General features: G+C 43.2%; 1 protein-coding gene across 1 annotated transcript in view; it reads right to left on the bottom strand.

The window, feature by feature from the left end:
- Positions 1-858: 858 nt before the first annotated feature.
- TNFRSF9 (TNF receptor superfamily member 9) overlaps positions 859-21,903 on the bottom strand; it is a 62,159-nt gene continuing 41,114 nt past the window's right edge. Inside the window, exons 7-8 of the mRNA XM_069240698.1 lie at positions 8,248-8,373; positions 859-1,500 (exon numbers count right to left, since the gene is read on the bottom strand). Coding sequence (XP_069096799.1) covers positions 1,403-1,500; positions 8,248-8,373 — 224 coding nt within the window. The 3' untranslated portion in view covers positions 859-1,402. The remainder of the gene's footprint in view (positions 1,501-8,247; positions 8,374-21,903) is intronic.

The following is a 21,903-nucleotide window of genomic DNA, read 5'->3' as shown; positions in this document are numbered from 1 at the left end:
TTATAGAGTTAAAGCCATTTTTTGGATGTGGAAACCTACCTTGCGTAAATGAGATGCAAGGTAGGTGTTCCCGTGCAAAAAATGACTCTATGATCTTAGTGCCATATTTATCCCCTGTGTTAAAATCACGCACGGGGGCAAGGTGGGGTCAAATAATGGTGTAAAGCTTGCTTTGCACCATTATTTAATGCCTGGGTCAGGGCAGGCATTAGGGGATTAGTTTAACCATTGACTCAAGGCGATATACTTGAAAAGCAGAACTATCCCTCTATTTGTTCTGGGGGCTCCAGCTTTTGTCATGTAGAACTTAAATTCTGGGAAGTCAGGTTGACTCTCTTTTTCAGAGCCTATCCCTCCCACACCACAAAATTTGCTTAGTCTTCCGAGACCTTCAGAATCTGACCTAAGCCAGCCAGAATGGTCTCTAAGCCCACAGAGGATTCTGAACCTCTGCAATGGTCACCTAAGTCCATCCACCAATATGAGGAAAATGTTGTGCCTCCTATCTTCATATAATCACTTCCTGAGCTGTCAGAATACTCTTTATTTCGTCACGTATAGATCCTAGGACAATGAGGAACCTCCCTCCTGCAATTGGGCTCTACTCAGGATTGAGTCGTTTTGTGCCAAACGGAAGACTAACATTTACCACTTGCCTCCCCCCTCTAAATTCCTTTTGTGTCTTGTGGTTCGCTTATTGATTTGTTTATTGTGAAGTTCAGTACTCCACTGTTATTTCACTGAGATGAGGGTCTACATCTATAAACTAATAAAAAGAAAACAATAAATAAACATTTTTGAAAGAAACAGTATCAATTGCACATACACACTATTTAAAAATGACATTATTCACATACACCAATTTAAGATGTATTTACTGTGGTTGTCAAAACCAATACAGAAATTTCAAAAAGGCAAACCTTGTTGCTGTATTTAGCAGATGATAAATATTGTACCTGTATTGTTAATAAAACCTCAATTTCCTTTGAGCCAGCTCTTAGAAAATCAAAACTATGCACCTTGTATGAATTATCGATTAAAAGTGGTTCAAAATCATAAAACTGAGTAAGATATTTGGTTTTGCTGAAACCTTCACACGTTCAAAGGCAATCATATAGGAGCAGGTATAAAACTACCTTCTGATAAGTAACCTGTGCTGTTTGTTTAGAAAACAAGGTTATTGGTACCCAAATGCCTGACGACAAGGTAGGCAATGCTGGGGTATGTCTTGGGTCTCTCTGGTGTCCTCGAAGGGATCAGGCTGCCTTTAACACAGGCAATCTTTGTCCCATGTTGCGTAACTGAAACCTCTGCTCTTCAACTCATCCTTAGGGTGGTGCAGTCTATTCTTGGAAGTCCAGGCATGAGTCATGCTCGCTCTGGGTATTTCCCTCCTGTGGGCTCAGGGATCCTGAGTCACTGGGCCACCCACTTCTTCCTCCGGGTAATGGCAGCTGCAGCCATCTTCTGCTTCTGCTGTTTTGACTATCTGTGCAGGAACTGGACATAAAGGAATGAAATTTAGAATTTTCAGCCTACATGGGTTCATCTTTCAGTCCCCACCACACACATAAGTTAAGGTTTTCCATTCATACAAACATTCAGTAGTCAAAGAATAGGCCAAGCAAACATTTTGCAGGCAACGGAAATGGGTCAAGGGACAGATCGATTTGCTGAGTATAATGTAGCAATGTAAAGTTGTGAAGAATGGATTAATGATTTGGTGTCTTGACTCCACCATTAACAATTCTGTACCAAATCAAATCATCTACCATAGACAAAAAGACTTGTTCCACGGCTGATCCATCCTTGAGTCGGAGTTTTTAGCACCCATCTTTATTTTTTGAACATCTGTTTATTGTGTTTTAGGATGTTAAACATTAAGCAGTACAGCCATGATGCAATATCACAATGTAAGAGAGCACCCTACTGTCATTTCTATCCCAACATCCAATGAAAGGGTCCATCTGGTCAATGGCACATTGACTTTCTACAATTCTTATAAGTCTTATCTGGGGGTGGTGGGGTGAGTGTGGGTTGAGGATGTGGTATCAGTGGAATAAATGTGAAAACCCCCATTACATGCACACCTGCTTTGCACTGATTAATAAGAGACCGACCACATTGTTCACCACCACCACAATTCATATTGGCCCTTTTCACAAATGCACTGCCTTGCAGAGAAATCAAAGGAACTGATTTTTGGCATTTTGGCTGGTATTCATAAATATCTGGAGGACTGGGAGAGAGTGACTTAAGTTACGAAACACTGACATTCCAACATATCAATAATAGCTTTACTTTTGTAGACGCTATTTGAGACGGATTAGACCATGATAGATGACTTGAATACAGAATATTTATTATCAAGTTAATTATTATTCATAGGTTGCTGGATTTAGTTGGTTTGACCACACTGCCTTCCGAGAGGGTATTTGCTAAATCCAGGTAAAATTAAAGTACGGCTTGGCTGCTGCCTAGCGATATAGGCCCATATTTATACTTTTTTAGTGCGCATTTGCGTAATTTTTTGATGCAAAAGTGGCACAAACTTATAAAATACACTTGTATTTTGTAAGTTTGCGCCACTTTTGCGTTAAAGCAGCGCAAATGCGGCGCTAAAAAAGTATAAATATGGGCCATAGTTTGAGTCATTCCGATGTCAGCTTTTTAAAGAAGTGTACTTGAAAATGTGAAAGTCTTCTCATTAGCATGTTTGTTATTTTTATGTACACACAACCAAAAACTTTTATTGGCGTTTCAATGCCTGGTACAGAACCAGTACATGCAGTGCCAGGGTGGGACCAAAAATACAAGTAATTGTCTCAGCTTGCTACCAGGGCTTAATTTGTAAAATAAATGCATAAATAACAGTACAAGTGCCTAAGTCATTTTTTAGACAATGCTGCCCACGCTTACTACTGGTACTGCTCACTTTGACAGCAGTTGTTGCGCACTTACACGAACGGCACATTCCAAAGCCAAGTGTAATAACTGAACTGAGTTGTGTGCCATCTCAGCTTCCTACTAAGACTATATTAAAAAAGTGGTTAAATATGAAAATAGCCCACTTGTTGGGTAGTAATGGCCAGACTAACTTAGGGCACAGTGTACTACTCACACTCCTTGGTTTCGGTGCCACTTTACCTCCTGCACAAATGATAGCTTTACCTATTACTCTGTGTGCTAGAGAAGCTTGCACTGTTATTGCTAGAGATGTACCTGCTCTGTGTTTACAGATAATATACACCGTTGGCATTTGTGCTTTTCCTGTTCATAATGCCTTATTGGAGCATACAGATCCTTAAGCACTGGCAATATCAATAGGTCTGTCAATAAAGGAATGTTGTGTGATAATGTGAAACATTACAAGAAAATAGCTTGGGAAGGGATACGTATTTGTGAGGAAGCAAAGAACTGTAGAATAATATTGGTGTAGGTTAAAAGGACAGGTGACAGTTGAACTCTCAATCCATATACCATAATGACTATCATCCTCGCATCTGTGCTGCTTCCAGAGAAAAACACCTTAAATTATCTAGTTATCCGCCATACTTTAATAGCATGACAACGTTATGCATGTGTCCCTTAAAGTTCAAGCTCTGGCAGCTGGATGAATAAACAAAATGATCACAGCTGTGTGGAAAGCAAGCACTTTTTTTTTGTTGCAGAAGCACCAAAAACATGTACTTCTGACTACCGACCTGTGGGGTCTCTGGTAATGCGCACATCACATTAATTTGTCAGGCGACTGCTGAGATACCAAGCCAGACCATTAAAATGGAACATTCATAGTATACAAAGTATGGCTTGACTTTTTTTTTTGTGATAATAGTGATATTGTAACATGAGGTTTAACAGACGCGGTGCTGCTGCTGACAGTTTTGTGCATTCGAGTGCCATTTGCAGTGGTGTAACGAAACTTAAGGGGGGCAAAGTACCTATAAGGGGGACCCACACCCCTGGACGCAGTCAGGGGCCTGCCACACATGCACAGTGTACTGTGCTGAGTGAGCCCCCCTACAGCGCTGGGACTGCAGGGGTCTTTGCTATGTCACTGTGCTCCATTTATTTTGGCTATTGCTTTGCATTTCTGAAACATGTTGGCAGAAATAAGTAGGGCATGTTGGCAAAAATCACTAGAAAATACATAAAATGTCAGCAGCAAAACCGCTTCTTTGACTGCCCCCGTTTATTCTGCGACCATGCCTGGATTGCTTTTAAATATGTTGCTGAAAGTGTTGATTGAGTTACCTAACCTCGTTTAATGATGAATCCGAATCAATGTTTGTTGCTGCTCTTGTTATTTCATTCATTGTACCGCAGTTTCCTTTCTTTTCCAATCCACACCAAGTTGTAAAGAGGTTGTCTTTTACTTTTCATTTCCCTCTGACAATGTCTCTTGGGGATTTCCCACATCAATAGCCAAGCTCTCTCCCACATCAATAGCCAGGCTCTGTTTCATTTCTACTCCCTCCCACTTTGTCTGTTCTTTATATTCCGCTGCAAGCAGAGGCAAAAGGGGTGTTGCCTTGCCACCAATGGGGGAGAGGAAAGAACAGGGAAATAAACAAAAAGCAGCTGAAAATAAATCAGTGTGCTGAATCTCCTGGGTGAACTCTAGTGAACTTTGAAGATGTCCTACTGCACAGGTGCCAGCCAGGGGAGTTATTCTTGGCCCTGCAGGCACAAGCTACAGCAGTGACATAATCAGAGAGGGAATTCTGATTTACAATGCAACTGATCCTGTTGCTTTTGTGGTGTGTGAACACTGGCACTGGGAGGAGTTACAAAACTCCATTCACTTCAATGACTGGGGGTGGGGCAGGCCAAAGAGGACAAGAAGGGAGTGGGTGGCAACAATTGTTGGTCATCACAGAGGGGTAGGATTTAGGAAGGGTGCACGGGGCTGCTCTCCTGGCTATTACACGTGTTTAGTACTGCATTTGGTTTCACTTTGAAAAAATTGTTATGGAGCTGAGCATGACAACATGCTCCTTATCTCGACTGTAGAGAGAGAAGAGAGGGAAGGAACCTGCTGCAGACAACAACTGCACTAGTAGACTAAGAAGTAAGTGTGCAATTAAATTAAGCTTCTGTTAAAGGGGAATCGTCAACAAGCCCAACCCCTCGTATAGTAGCTATGGGGGAGGTTCTTAAAGGGCCTCTTCTTCTGTCTACAGCTTCACAGACAGAGGGTCATAATTAACTTGGGAGGGTTAGTGCGTGGAAGGATGGGGTGGATGAAATGGTGGATGGGTAGATGTATGGATGAATGAGTGAAAGGACAGATGTAAGAATGGAAGCGTGAATGGGAGAGAGGGTATATGAATGAAGGGGAGAGGGTGTATGAGTGAAAGGTGGATGGATGAAATGGTGGATGGATAGATGCATGGATGAATGAGTGAAAGGAAGGGCGTAGGAATGGAAGAGTGTAAGGCAGGGAGGGTATATGAGTGAAAGGGTGGGTTGATGGATGATGAGAGAGAATTGATGATGAGTAGAAGGGTAAATGGGTGGATGAGTGGATGGATGGGTGAAAGTATGGATGGATGAGCAAAAGGATGAGAGAAAGAATGTATGTAAAGATGGATGAGTAAACAATAGATGCATGAGTGAAAGGCAGGGTAGATGGATGTCTGGATGAAAGGAATGATGATTGAAAGCATGAATTGGTAGGTGGACGAATAGATGGATAGATGGATGAGTGAGTGAAAGGATGGATGGCTGAGTGAACCGGTAAATGGACGGATGCATCAATGGATGGATGGGATGAAGGGTGAATGGATGGGTGCAAGGATGGATGGCCGGAGCAAAAGGGTGGATGGATGAGCAAAAGGACAGATGATTGAATGGATGGGTGAATTAATGGATGAGTGAAAGGGGAGATGGATAAGTGAAAGGCTGGATGATTCAGTGGATAGATTGGTTTGATGGATAGGTGTCCCTGGACCAGTGGTGGCTCTCCTTTGTGGGCTCCACAGCTACAATATACTATCCTTGTTTTGAGATCCATTTTTGCTGTATAAAGAGTAAACAATTATTCACTCTTTGTATAACAAAATGCTGACTCGCTTTGGGTCCAGCAACAAACTGAGGCAGATAGTGACGGTTGATTGCTGACACAAGTGCATGAAGGTGCCTGCGCCAGCCATCAAAGAGAAGTTCAGAGCTGGTGAAATCCCAGCACTCTGAGCATGTATGTGTGACTATGTATGTGAGTTAAAGTGAGAGAGAGTCAGTGAGGGAAGTGAGCCAGTGAGTGAGAATGAATGACACTTAGGCCCATATTTATACATTTTTAGTGCCACGTGTGTCATTTTTTGACGCAAAAGTGTCGCAAACTTGCAAAATACATCTGTATTTTGTAAGTTTGTGCAGTTTTGTGTCAAAAAGCAGTGAAAATGCGGCGCTAAAAAAGTATAAATATGGGCGTAGGGATGAGTATGTGAGTGAGGGAGAATGACAGTGAGTGTAACTGAGTGTTACTGTGTGTGAGACTGAGTCACAGTAAGACTGAGTAATTCAGAATGAGTAAAAATGAGTGGGACTGAGTGAGAGAAAGTGGGCCAGTGTAGAATGAGTGAGACTGCAAGAATTAGTGAGACCACGTGAGGCTGAGTGAGACAGTGAACATAGGGTCAGATTTAAGAAAAGTGGTGCTGCACAAAGTGCAGCACCATGTTTCTTGTGCCCATTAGCGCCCCCCTAACACCACCATCTGTGTGCCGTATCCAAGATACTGTGCACCATGGTAGTAGTTAGGGAACTAGAGTCTGAATTTTTTATGCTAGTTCAGAGCTTTGCAGGATAAGCATAAAAAATGTTGACCCTAATCCTGCAAAGCCCATTGCGGCCCATTGTAAACTATGCTGTGCCTCCCTTTAACGCCTGCTCTGAGCAGGCATTAAAAGTTCTGAGATAATGACATAAAGAAATCTCTTAGATTTCTTTGCGCCATTTTTTCTGGAACGCTTCCCTTGCATCCATTATGCTTGGCACAGGCATATTGTGGCTCAAGGGGTTACAAAGTGGCGCAATGTATGCATTTCACCCGTTTGTAAATTTGCTGCAGTGATTATGGCCTTGTTGGGCCACATTAGCGTAAAAAAACGATGGTTATTTGGTGCAAGTAGATGCTGGGGGCTCTTAACTCTGCCCCTTAGTGCAAAAAAGTGTGAGAGAACCCTTCAAGAAAAAGCTCTTTGGAATTCGAGGCAGGGATTACGGCTCACCACCTTTAAAGGTCACCAGCCACCACTGGCTGCAAGACACAATTTGTGACATGTAAACTGAAACCTCTAATGAAAAAAATTGACACCTCAAGCCCAGTATGCTTAGCGCTATCAGATGTAGAACTAGAGCTGGAATACGATCTTCTTCATCAAGGTTGAGAGAAATGAACACGAATAACACATGTTTCTGCATGGAGGCGTAAGAGCTCAAGTTAAGGCCAGTTTAGGATGAATGGTTCTGATTTTTGTTCTGCAGGGGGTGCATAGAACAGTGAAACACTATTCTATGTTTTTAGATGTATTTTCTTTACAGACAGACTTTGAGGTTCAGTAGCTGATGGACAGAGGATCAGTCTTCTGAAGCCAAGTGTGGGAAAGGGGTGAGCAGGAAAGTAGCATTCCAATCAAAGCAGGTACTGACCCGAATCACGTTTACATATAAATAACATGGACATAAAGTGCAAGAATAAATTCACCCATCAGCAAAGCAGGGTATCGCAGACCATTCATTGCCAATCCAAGCCATCTCCACTCATAACTAGCCAACCTTCCACCCATCACCACCATTTTAGCAGTGCTTGGTCATCCATCACAAATCAAAGCCATATCCATCCAATTTCAACCAACCACCTTTCACCACATTAGGCCACGATTGACCATCCACTGGTAATCCATGCCATTCCCGTCCATTCAACTTCGGCCATCTCCAGCTATCCACCCATCACCACATGAGGTCATGCTTGACCATCCATTGCTAATCCAAGCCAACCCCATCCATTGATACATCCAAACTCCGATTTCTCCAGACATCTATCCATCACACACTTATCCACAATGCACTATATCCCAGCACACATCTATGCCAAACCAAAATAAACCCTTGCTCCATCACCAACCAAGTCCATGTATAACAATGCACTCAAAATCAGCTATTCCTAGCCATCATCATCCACCCCAAGTAAACTCAGCCAATGCAACTGCACTTTTTAAACAGAAGACAAGAAAATCTTACTTTGCTTGAAGCCGTTTTTCACCTTCTTTTTCACCCAGGCCACCATGACTATGAAAGGGCAAACCACACACATGAAGAAGAAGACAGACCCCGCAATGATGATATGGTATGTAATGCCTTTTTCTTCTGTAACACATGAAAAACAAAAATAAGTAACATTAACTACAACACCAATATAAATGATTTTGCATTCACCATTAAACTTTGTACACATTCCTGCTATGTTCAAATATGTCCACTCTTGTCAACAAATCTCAATGCACTCCCTCATGCAGAGACAGCTTACGGTCTTCATATTGCAGTTTAGAACATTTGAAAAGGCTAAATATCACACAGACACTAATTATTTCAGTTGCATCTCATAAACTCATATTGTATTTTGGAAGTTTGCGCTGCTTTTGCGTAAAAAAATGACGCAAATGTGGCGCTAAAAAAGTATAAATATGGGCCTTAGTTTATTGGATTGGTGGAGCAATAAGTACAATGATAAAAGAAGAAAGTGGAGGGAGCAGAGGTCTTAGAATAAAACATCACCTTTGATTAGCAAGAGTCAGATAGCTTATTCCTAATATGGAAACAGTGAGGTTTGAGTTTTCAAGGTGTTAGGAATACAGCAAGAGGTGGAAAGTGACAATAAATGCTGCATTGTTTGAGACTGCATGGTGAGATGCTGAACATCAAGAAAGAGGACGTGGAATCCTATGGTCATGCTATGCCGCTGCATTAGTGGTTCAGACTGTGAGTCGAGGCAAAGGGAGTCAAGACCAGTGTGATGTTAGGTTGCATAGTCATTGGATGCCAGGATTGTGAATTTAGGCCCATATTTATACTTTTTGACGCACAACTGCGCCAACGCAGTTGTGCGTCAAAAATTTTACCGCCGGCTAACGCCATTCCAAAGCGCTATGCGGGCGCCTTATTTATTGAATGACGTTAGCTGGTGCTGCGGACTGGTGTGCGTAAAAAAAAATGACTCACACCAGGCAGTGCCGGCGTAGGGGAAAATGGAGGTTGGGCGTCAAAAAATGGGGCAAGTCAGGTCTGAGGCAAAATTCAGGCCTCAACCCGATTTGCGCCATTTTTTTTTTACGCCCAACCCCCATTGAAATGACTCCTGTCTTAGCAAAGACAGGAGTCATGCCCCCTTGCCCAATGGCCATGCCCAGGGGACTTATGTCCCCTAGACATGGTCATTGGGCATAGTGGCATGTAGGGGGGCACAAATCAGGCCCCCCTATGCCACAAAGAAAATACGGAAAAAAAAACATACCCCAACTTACCTCTACTTCCCTGGGATGGGTCCCTCCGTCCTTGGGTGTCCTCCTGGGGTGGGCAAGGGTGGCAGGGGGTGTCCCTGGGAGCATGGGAGGGCACCTCTGGGTTCCTTCTGAGCCCACAGGTCCCTTAACGCCTGCCCTGACCCAGGCGTTAAAAAACTGCGCCCATCAGGCTGGGCGCCGTTTTTTAAGGCCTGCCCCCTCCTTCCTGTGAGTCAAAATGACGTCAGGGTATAAATATGGGGCACAGGCCTTAAAGTCATTTTTTGGAAGGGAACGCCTACCTTGCATATAATTAACGCAAGGCTGGTTCCCCCTTCCAAAAAATGACGCACATGGTGGAACTTTGACGCCCGCGGGGTCGGACGTCAAAGTATAAATATGGGGCAGGGTTTGCGCCGATCGCACATTTGGCGCAAACAGAGTATAAATATGCCCCTTAATCTATAGGTGCAGTTCACAATATAGAACAGAAGACCCTATAAAGGGTGCAAGAAGGGAGCTAAGCAAATATTAGTGTCTCTAGAGTTTGTGTTAGAAATCCCCACACAAACTGTGTGACAGAAGGAGGAACACTGACTCAGCAACACCAGAAACTCTGCGAGCCTCAATAGGTGTGACCAGAAACTTTTGAAGGGTGAATGCAGAAGGGTGGGAGGTGGGAGGGAAATCAAGATACTTTCCTACTTCCCTTCAAGAGAACAGACAGAAAAGAGCTGTTAGTTACACCCTCACACTTCTACCCTTTTACTTCTCTCTTTCTCGTTTACCCTTCTACTCCTCATCCTCCACTGGATGAGATGTGGCACTATGCTGGCAGACACCTTAATGTTTTCCTAGTGGTAAGTGAGGGAGTATTCGGGCACATGGGGGCAAAAAGGTAAAAACAGGAGCAGGCCGCAGCTAAGGTTAATTTCTCCACACAATATACCACCAGTAGCGCAAAAAAGCATGCAGGTATATATAACAGTGGGTTAGACTCCTTAACAAACATGGGATGGAATCGTATCCAGAGGAAAGTACCTTTATTCTGGAATGTATAAATAACCTCTGATAACGATTAAAAGAACCCAAAAGTAATGTATACATAACCAAGGGCCAGTCTTCCTAAATTGGTATGAGGAAGCCAATAAAAACATGGGGGTATGAAAGAAACCCACAGACGTCAGAAATATAAAATTACCATTAAAGGGATGGGGTTAGGCCAAGTTCCCCTACTGATTCGATTTCTCCTTGTTACCCCAGTCACATCTGAAAAGTTAGAGCCAGTAGAAACAATCCACTTCTGTACCAGGGTTGGTGGGCTAATTACTGCTTTTATTCTTTCGTTCATTTCACACTTTTTAAAATTTATACTGGATGGATCATTGTTTTTTTAATTTTTGCAAACATATGCACACCACCTTTAGACAGCAGCCTTTTTACTTTGTATTACCTTTACACTTAATGCCTAGAACATACATTTGCAAAATATATACATTAATAAACACAGGCTTGCCAAAACCAGAACTATTGACTTTGTCAATTCATGTTTACCATGGTTGCTTTCTATTGTCATTGGCTCTGATGCGGCTTTTCCTGTACTGCCATCTGAACTTTACTTATTTTCCAATATCAAAACATTATTGTATGTAAATTATGTAGTGCATTCGCGCAAGCTCTTTACAATAAACAATATTTACTAATGATGAGTGGCCTTGTTATGCCCAGCTTGATATTCTGTGCAGTTCATAATGATGTGCACGTTTCTAATTCCCCCCAAGTACCTTTCAAGGCGTATTTCATTTTATCTAACCAGCACTCTCCAAGTCAGGTATCAAAACACTCTGAAATATCCACTAGTGTTATACAAATTCTATACAATAAATCCTAGTATTAAAAAACCATGGTGGGCTTTAACCATACCAGCTTCCTTCACACTTGTCTACTTGTTGTAGATATGACAAGACAACTATGAGAAGTGACAATTTTAATGAAGGTGTCTGATTGGTGTGGTTAAATCAGGGCCTAGGATCCCTAAGCCTCACGTTGGAGGAGGAAAACTCTAATTAAATATTAAGAGGTGTAATGTAAAAGGTCTACTTTACCCAAGGAATAGTACTATAGTACCAAGCGGTCCCAGGAGAGGACGGCATAGGCGCACGGCGAGCGCCCCCTTTGATGTATGTTTGACTTTAAGGGGACACACCCCCTCCTGGATACCAGAGGCCAGTAGCCTCTAGGGAAAGGGCCTCCACAATGTAATTCCTTGGGTAAAGTAGACCTTTTACATTACACCTCTTAATATTTAATTAGAGTTTTCCTCCTCCAACGTGAGGCTTAGGGATCCTAGGCCCTGATGAATGCCCTGAGACCACTTTTGGCTCACTCCTGAGGGCAGAAACATGTTGGCTACTATTTGATAGTTAGGTGACCCTGTGAGTCCTTGTTCTCACAGAGGTGTCCCAACACCTTTTTTTAACCACACTAATCAGACACCATCATTAAAATTGTCACTTCCCACAGGTGTCTGCTTAGGTGATTTTAATTTTTCACTACATTAGCTGGATCCCGATCTTTCCAGAACAAAAGTTTATTTACGCACTCCCTCCTGTTCCTTTAACAGCGAGGTTGAGTCCGCCCAGGTGGCACTGTCCTACCTGGGTGGGGCTAGGTGGTCAAATGATGAAGCATGACACTATATAGTGTGTGAGACCACCTTGTTCGTAAAGGGAATTACCCCCTCCCCCCCTTTTTCCTTTTTGCCCCCCACCCACACACATCGCAGTCTCTTACTGACCTCTCACTGACCTCACCTATCCAAATAGGAACACGTACAACCAAGGGCAACAATTGTGCCCTTAACGTCTTCTCTATAGAACCCCGTACTTCTTTGTGTGCTTTTGGTTACAGATTTAGGGAGCTAAGTTCGGTTGGGTTCCTCCATGAATTGCCCCTCCTTCTCCCTTACACTCTCTCCATGTGTATTGGTATTCAAGAAATACACCAATTGTATTTTGCGCCACTTTTGGGTCAAAAAATGACAGTAATGTGGCGCAAAAAAGGTATAAATCAGGGCACGAGCGCGATGACTCTTGGAGGCCCTGGGTTTGAATTGCAGTTAACACTGATTAGTGTTTTTGACCCAGTGAAATGTATCTGCATGTCACAGTTTCTACTACCTGATTGGTAGCTCAGTCAAGTTTGCAGTGATTCCTGCATTAATCAGTGTTTCTGATGCAGGCCAAATGTTCGAAAAGCATTAAGACAGTCCAGAGGTCTGTGTGTATCCAGGCGGTTGCAAATTTGATTTGCATGCCTAATATAGTCTTTGAATATGTTAAACAAACCTGTGAATGGATTAGAGGACAAGGTTTCAAATCGTAGTAAGGAGGACCAATAGGTCCAGGTCCTGCTGCTGCGATCTGTGTGTAACTGAAGGTCACATGTTCGAACAGTACTAAGATGCCACTGTTGGCGGAGTATTCTCTCACGAATGTGTCACCTGCGTATGGTAAGTCTAAATCACTGTAAGAGAGATTGGCGGGCCTGCGCACAGTCATCTTTGTAGCACCTGTGGGTTAGAGTCACATTTTAAATAGTTCAGATGGCTCAGTTCCTGTTGCATACATCTCTGCAGGACACAGGTCCTGAGATAGCCGGTAAGTTAATGGTGCAAGCAGATATCTATATGACTGAAAGACACTTACTCGAAATTCAGTAAGGAATGAGTTTATACTTCCCTTAAAGAGATCTGCCTGTAGCATACTGATCACAATTGGCACCTTGGTTAAGATGTGTTTATAAAATGAAAGTCACAGGAGCAAAACAAAAACAGTACTAAACTAAAAGGCAGGGCTTTTATTTGGCACCTGAACAAGTCTAACCTGCAAGTGAAGAGATCTTATCTATTTAGCAGTAGGATAGTTCAGTACATCTGACATCCTTACTGAGATCTGGGTGTACGTTCTCCTGGTAAGTGTATGCACCTGCATTAGAGTGTAATGTTGGAGTGCCAAGTTTGATTTGTAGCATGACTGGGTCCGTTATCCTTCCAAGATTAATACGTATGACATTTGATTGGGTAAACAGAAAAGCAATTAGTAGAATCCACCAGAGGCATCTAGGTGCTAGGATGAAGAGTTTTCAGTTTCTGGCATGTGCTAATCAACATATTACCCATAAAGGGAAAACTGTACACCTCTTTAGGCTGCCAGATGTACAGTTCACTGTACTACTGAATGAAAAAGAGTCTCCCTTGTGCCAACTTAGTGCTGCTATAGCGTCACTTTTTGATGCTAATGCAACGCTAAGGTGGCCTTTCCCCTGCGCCAGATTTACAAAGTGGCACAATTCATGCATTGCGCCACTTTGCAACCCATAGCGCTTCATTATGTCTGTGCCAGGCAAAATGTATGCACGGGGGCATTCCCTGGCAAGGAGGTCCACCAAAATAGCAAAGTGCAATTTACTACATTTCAATGCGCCATATTTTCCATCATTTTTAACACCTGCCAAGGCAGGTGTTAAAATGACGCACCCATTAAAATTAATGAGCCTCCCTGTGCTTTGCTGCACTAGCATCAAAATCTTTGACGCTAGTGAAGCAAAGAGCCACAACAGCATCAAAAATTCTGACACTGTTGTGGTAACGACTGCTATGGTGCGCCGTATTATAAATATGGCACAACCATGCTGTAATTAGGTGGGGCAAGGGCGAGGTAAGAGAAGTGGATGCAAGTCTTCAAAAAAAAAAATGTCTACTTAGGACTGAATGGTGTCTGTGTTTGCGGGGACCAGGTGATTTTCTTGGACGGTCTTCTAAAACTGATCAAGCTGATGCACATTTTCATGATATGTTACTACCTTCCCGGTTCATGTTAGAATGGTGGCTTGCCATACCATGACATAACAGTTAAAACTCGAGATCTCAATTTGTCCTAAATATGGGTCAGTGGCATGTTCAGTACCAATCTGTGTCTACGCATTCTGATTTTCTGTTAATCCTCCATTTAAAACTGTAAAACAAACCAGACGCACCAAAATTTAAAGATAAGAAAAAGACTGGATGAACTACTCACATTGTGTTCAGAGGTCAGTCCCCTGTCTGCCTTGGGATGACCCGTGAAAATAAAAGAGGCTCTCTGCTGCCTTGTTTTATGCACCAATAGCATATTGGGCACCCACGGGCTTATTTATAAGCCCCTACCACCAGCTTACACCACGTTAGCTAATGTGGCCCAACGAGGACAAAATCCCCGCACCATATTTACAGAGTGGCGCAATGCATTGCGCCACTTTGTAACCCTTTGCGCTACATTATGCCTGCAACAGGCATAAAAGTATGCAAAGGGGGCGTTCCCCTGTTAGAGGGGCCAATAAAATGGTGCAAGGCAATCTAAGAGATTTCATTGTGTCATTTTTTTCCGGCACTTTTAACGCCTGCTCAGAGCAGGGGTTAAAAGGGGGCTACCATTATGTATAACTGGCCCCTATATTTTGGCGCTACTCCTGCAGAGTACATCAATAGCGTCCCCCTAGCCTGTGCCATGGTGCGCTATATTTTAACTATGGCGCAATATAGTGGCGGTAGGGGAGGCAGTAAAGGACACAAGAGAAGTGACGCTACATTGTGTGCAGCGCCACTTTTCTTAAATATGCCCCCAAATTTCTTTCCGCCCAGACCGCTATCTGAGCAATCAACTTCCCGTGGCTCACTGCAAACTTTGTAGTGACAGAATCAACTGCACTCATATTCTCTGACTCAACTCTACCTGCTTCCGCTCCACCATGCTAAAAATAGACCACGAGTTGTTTGCATGTCAGACACGGAAGTGAGTCTCATTTCCGGAAGTACACGTAGTGTTCACTGCCTTGTACACCCCGGAGGTTCCTACACAAGCGATTCTCAAGAACTCCAAATCTGTGGTAAAACAATATGACACAGCAGAGAAGGAGGCAGCGCACCATCATAGTCGATTTTGGGAAGCTCTAGACGAACGGACGTTCTTCTTTTTACACAGCATACCGCACTTAAGTCACCTCTGGGTTTTTGGTCAATGAAAATATCCTTATGTACACTCTAAGTGTGAGATTTAACTCTTTTTTTATAATCAAATTCTGCTAGGGAAAATTATGCTTGCTTAAAAATTTTACCATATCATAAAATAAATTCATTGCACGTCGACTGATTTAAGAGAGCTCTCTTGACTGATACACATTTTGAGTAGTTTCATTTCCGACCCTTTGAGACACAGAGCTTCCCTGCCTGATTGCAGCTTGTTTTGTTCTGCATCTGAGTTTGGCAAGCTAGGTCTGATGGGCCTGTGTTGTCCATTGCTCCCACAACCTATACATTTCAGGACCTGATTTAGAGTTTGACTTAAAGCATACTCTCTGACAAATGTAACGAAGTACCGTGTTCGCAAAACTCCTGGGCCCAGATTTAAGAGGGTTTAGTGCTTCCTTGCGCCACATTAGCGTCATTGTTTTGATGCTAATGTGGCCCAATGAGGCCAAAATCGCCACATCAGATTCACAAAGTGGAGCAATGCATGCATTGCAACACTTTGTAACCCGTTGCGCCACATTATGCCTGCGCCAGGCATAATGTATGTAAAGGGGGCATTCCCCTGTTGGGGGGGCCTAAAATATGGCAGAAAGAAATCTAAAAGATTTTTTTGCGCCATTTTATGTAGCATTTTTAACACCTGCACAGAGCAGGTGTTAAAAAGAGGCACACCATTATTTATAATGGGCCTCAATGTGCTTTGCAGGGTTTGCGTCAACATTTTTGCTGCTCCAACTCAAAGCACCAAGCTAGCGTAAAAAATATTGACGCTACTTCCCTAACTACTACCATGGTGTGCCCTATCTTTCATACAGCGCACACATGCTGGCGTTAGGGGGTGCTATGGAGTGCAAGAAAAGTGGCTCTGCCTTGGATGCTTTTCTTAAATCTGTCCCTTTGGTCCGAACGTTTCCTCATTTTGAGGGCAGTAGGCTTTCCATCGACAGAGCCTCCATTGGTTCCCTTTGACAAAAAGTTTTCTCTGACTGTTGGACATAGCAGTGGCCTTGGAGAAAAGCCCCTTCAGGAAGAAAAGACATACACAACCCGCCCTATCTACGGCAGATTGTGTAATGGCTTTTTAGGTGTCAAGTGAGATGCCCTGGCACTTGTGAGGTATTTTGTTAGCTTACAAGGGGCTTAGAGCCAGCCCATTGCTTACCATTGGTTAGCTTCACTGTCACTCTCATTTCCTTATTTCTCTTTTGTCAGTGCGTACCAACTTTAGATCCTCCTTGTGTGTTTGTCCCTCCAATGGAGCATGGCCAAGTACTGCCTCCTTTCAGTGACCTGTAACCGTCCACTGCTCATGGGCTTTCGGAGGTACTTTTTAAAATTTTAGTTGTAGCATTCCATAAAAGTGTATTTGTTTGCAGGCTGTCACTCTCTCACTCCCGCTTACGTTGTTGTTCATCCATTGTTTGTGCTCCATCATTGTTGCTCCATTGCTTGCCCCTTTGTTGTTGCTGTGTTGCTTCCGGCTCTGTTGCTGTTGCCCTGTTGTTGTTGCTTGCCCTGTTTCTTGCCCTATTGTAGCTGTTGGCCCCTTCGTTGCATGCCATGTCATTGTTGCACTGTTGTTTCTAGCCTCATTGTTATTTACCTGACGTCCATCCTCCTGTGTTGTTGTTCGCACTAAAAACACTTGTCTTCCTCCCGCATTGGTGCTTGCCCCCCACTTCCACATCCTCCTGCATTCTTGTTTGCCCCACTCACTCTAGCTTTGTTGCATGTCCGCCCATCCCATCAGGAAGACCAAGCATTGGCAAAGCCGGTAGGTCTTGCCTATGCAAGATCCATTGGCTTTTAAATGTATTTTTTTAGACATGGTGTACAGTAGCTGTGCAGCACTGTTGAATTTTTTTTTTAAAGCAATATGAAATGGCCAGTGTTGACCCTGTTGTAGTTTTACTTTATTTCTTTTTACTTTCAGCTGTGCTCCTTAGAAGCTGTGCTAGTGTACACCATTGCTATAAACATTTACAAAGCCAATAGCTCTCAAACAGGGAAGACCATTTTGCTTTGCAAGTTCAGATTTGTATTTGTCACCACCAGGTGGGCCTAAACTTCACTTCAGCAGTGTTTCTTTCTGGGTATCTTTTATTTCTTTTAGTCACCCATGCGTGTTTCCACAGACTTCAAGTCATAGTAATTCAAAACCAATTTTTCATTTTATTTTCTCCAGTAAGAATCCCTTTCTCCTGTGATCAGCCTTACAACTAAATAGGGTTCCCATAAAAGTTATGTTTACACATGCAGGTTAGAAGGCACAATTACTATTTTTAAATGATATGTGATGGTTCATTTTTACATTTAATATTGGTATTGAAGTTTTGCTGCTATACAAAAATTGTCCCTGTGCATATTCCCTGTTGCACTCTGTTCTTGTATATTTGTTTCAATCAGATTTGTAGCTCTGTAGCCCTTGTTTGCCCTCTTTCCTGGATGACTTGCAAAATTTTCTGAGAAATTCGTACCAGTGGAGTTTCCACATGACCAGGTATGTCTGTCTCGTGCCTTGCATTTAACCCACTTTTACTTTTGTTTCCTGCTGAGTTTTTACCTATTTGTTACCTAGGATTTTCTTAACCTGAGTTCTTTAATGACATCAGCGGAGATTGAGGTTGGTGTCTCTGTTTCCTTGTTTTACAATATCAGGTGTGGCCGCCACCCCAGAATACAGCTCTAACTATGCTAATACCCTTCTGCCCCTCAGTCCCTGAATGTGCATTTCCTTCAGTTTTTTCCCTCTGTCTGCTGTGACCTTCCATTCTTGTGGTGGTACTCCTGTCGGTGTTATTGCTCCACACTATCTGTTGACAGAACTTGTTATCTCTGTCTTTGTTCTTGTTCCATGAATCTCCTGTGGCCTCGGCTACTCAGCTGGAAGCTCTGGTCATGTTTTGTTCTGTAGTGCTTGCAGTGCTTCTTAGTTCAAGAACTAGTGTCTCCTCCTGTCTGTGTTGTTGTACTTTGATACAGACCTACCAATTCGGAAATGGCCACCATGCGTCACGCTATATCGGGCACTCTTCACACAGTTACCCGGTGAAGAACCATTATCACTCAGGCAACATAAGATGGAAAATGGACACAGGGAGAATTTCCTACTAGGATGTGAAGGTTCTGCACTTCTGAAATCCATAACAGGTTTTGAAAAACTGATCTAAAACAAGAGAATATGCTTCAAAAGTCTTTTGTCTGCTGTTTGGGAAAGGTTAGGATTGCCAAAGGCCATGCATATACCATCCTCAACAGGTCCCACCTCCTCAAAGGTCATGCATGTCATGGCTGGGAGGTTCTGAAACCCGCCCTTAAACTCCAGGTCCTGCTCGCACCGAGGCCTCACCAACTCACTCACACGGTGAGAATATTTTTAAAGTTGACAAGTCTGTCTGTTTCTCCTATATCCCTCAATCCTACAACACGCATCTCTGTGCTGTGTTTCTTTTTTTTATTTGCTGTTTTTGTATAATGATTACACTGAGTTAAGGATGCCTCACAACGCCTAATACAGAAATGAGAGTGAGGCCTCTATTAAGAGCAGTGGCGTAGCGTGGGGGGTCCAGGGGGGGGGGGCGTCCGCACCGGGCGCAACATCTGGGGGGGGGACTCGAGTGCTAAAATCCACGGGTTAGGGGGCGCAAATTACTTGCCTTGCCCCGGGTGCTGACAACCCACGCTACGCCACTGATTAAGAGTGATGTGATACAGGAGCAATTAAGTAGTCAAAGAGGTAAAAATTATGTTTTTAAACTATTTACGTCTGATAACAAAATTACAACAGAACATACTTCCAAAGATAACAGCCTTGCGAATGGAGAGATCTCCTATCAAACTATTTATTTTGAGCTGGGTGAAGCCAGAGTGGATCTTGGAATGCAGACCTTAGGCTTCATCTCGGGTGCTATGGAAACATCAGCACCACGAGCCAGATGGGGGTGTAGTCCTGTGGTGCCTTGTGAGCAAAGCACGGGTTTGTGTTTACATCTCTTCTTCCTCACGACAGTAGATAGAATCATTTCAATGATTCTGCAATGTGATCAGTTCTCTTTAGTCTAAACAAATGAGGTGGATGACATAGGTTTACGCCATCCATAGTTTGTTGCTCTACTGATTGACTAGGACCTGTGGCGTCTCTGTCTGTAACAAAACTCCTGTCTTTGTGTTCTTGTTCTCTGATACCACTTCTGCCCTCGGTTTCTGGCTGTGTACCGCTGTCTGTGTTCTGATACCTGTTCTGCACTTATTTCTGATGTTTTATCTCCCAGTGTGAAAAATCTTGCACTCCTATTGATCCCTTTTGCCTATTGTACTTGGGAGCATATTTATACTCTGTTTAGACCGAATTTGCATCATTTTTTTCAGGCAAATTCAGCGCAAACCTAACTCCAGATTTATATTTTGACATTAGACACGTCTAACGTCAAAATATGGGAGTTTGCACCATTTGTTGGATGCGTCAATGAGATGCAAGGTAGACGTTCCCATCTAAAATCAGTGCTATCCCCTTAGTCCCATATTTATTCCCCCATGCTAAAATGACACACAGGCGGGAGGAGAAGCTAAATAATGGTGCAGAGCTAGCTTTGCACCATTATTTATTGCTTGGGTCAGACCAGGCATTAGGGGACCTGTAGACCTGGTTCCATGGTTAAACACCATGGAATGGGTTCGAAGGTGCCCTCCCCAAGCCCCAGAAAAAACCCCACCCACAAAAGAGGGACACCAGAGGATGGGGAGGCCTATCCCAGTTAAGTAGGATAAGTATTGGTAAGTATTTTAATTTTAAGTGTCATCAGGGGCCCTAACGTTGGGCCCCCTGCATGGCACATGGTGTAATGGCCATGCCCAGGGGACACTTGTCCCCTGTGCTGGCCACCAGGGTGGTAGGCATGAATCCTGTCTTTCCTAAGACAGGAGTCATGTTTTTGGTGGCTGTGCACCAGGAAATTGTGCTAGTCTGGTTAGAGGCATTTTTGTTTGCCTCTAACCAGGCTAGCATAATTTTCTGATGCACAACCCCCTCCTTCCCAACCACCACCCCACCCAGCTGGCGTCTTTCTTGAAGATGCTTTTCTTGAAGATGCTAGCCCAAGTTTAGCTCTGGCTTGCACCATTCAATAAATACGGCTCCCAGCTGGAGTTGTTAAATGACACAAGCCGGCGCTAAACCTTTTGCCGCAAAACTGCGTTAGCGCAGTTTTGAAGCAAAAAACATAAATATGGGCCTTGGTTTGTAGAAATCCTTATCCATTCTCAGAAAGAAGCTTCTTCAATCAAAGCCATTGCAACAACTTTTGCTATCCTAGCCAAAATGACATTTTGTCTCAGATACATAAGCAGCCCTGTTGCAGTTGTAGAAGCATCCTAATGAAATAAAATGCCTCCAAATTCCTGGCTACTGTTCCCAAATTGCACTAGTTTCATTCTTTACACATGCGTAAGCCTTAAAAACAGGCATTTTATTTCGATATGCGCTCCCCTTCCTATTATTTCTGTTGTGTCATGATTCTCCTGTCCTGTTCTACCCATTCATACACGTCCTTATGTTGACTTGGGTGGTCCTCTGCAATCCAATCAAGAGCACTTTGCCAGGTAACTTTTCTTTGACCTTCGCCTTGACAATGTATAATAAATAGGTTACTTTGTGATGCATATGTCTTATATAGCTCTTGCCTACAGAGTTTGTGCATATTCCCACCAACTGGCCTCTCTGTTATTAATTTGCTTGGTAAAGCACTGGCTTGGGTCACAGAGCCACTTTGTAGCACTGATACGGTATGGACTGACAGTTCTTCGGAGCTTTCTGGTGCCCCAACATGGACATTTATGGTGCCAGACCACCTGCAATCGACTAAACACTCTGGCCAGTATCTGCATAACTCTTTTATTTGCAGTTAGCCCTGCTAAAGTTTATTCGCCTGTGCACCTATGCATCCTGACAGTCAAACACCAACCATGCGCCGGCTGCGCAGCTTGAAGAGTCGTATACAGAAGGGTGCATGGCCCAGGCCCTCCTGCACTATGCTCAAATGAGGAGGAGAGACAGGCTGCTCCCCAGTGTACTGAATACAAAAGTGCACGGAGTCATGCAAAGTTCATTAAAGTCTATAATATATTTTTAAACAAAAACAGTAACAGGACATAAATTCTAAATAAATGAAATCATCTCATACAATCAACAGTTCCCATACCCCAGCTATAAAGTGCACCTTCACTAATGTCTCTAATACATACATGTGCACTCATAGCCCACAGCAGGAAACCAAAAACTATAGCAATATCTATAAAGACTAAGACCCATATTTCTATGTTTCACATTCCAAT

The sequence above is a fragment of the Pleurodeles waltl genome, chromosome 6 (genome assembly GCF_031143425.1).
Source record: "Pleurodeles waltl isolate 20211129_DDA chromosome 6, aPleWal1.hap1.20221129, whole genome shotgun sequence".
Taxonomy (NCBI): domain Eukaryota; kingdom Metazoa; phylum Chordata; class Amphibia; order Caudata; family Salamandridae; genus Pleurodeles; species Pleurodeles waltl.
Note: the sequence above shows the minus strand (reverse complement) of the source record. Positions and strands in the feature narration are given on the sequence as shown.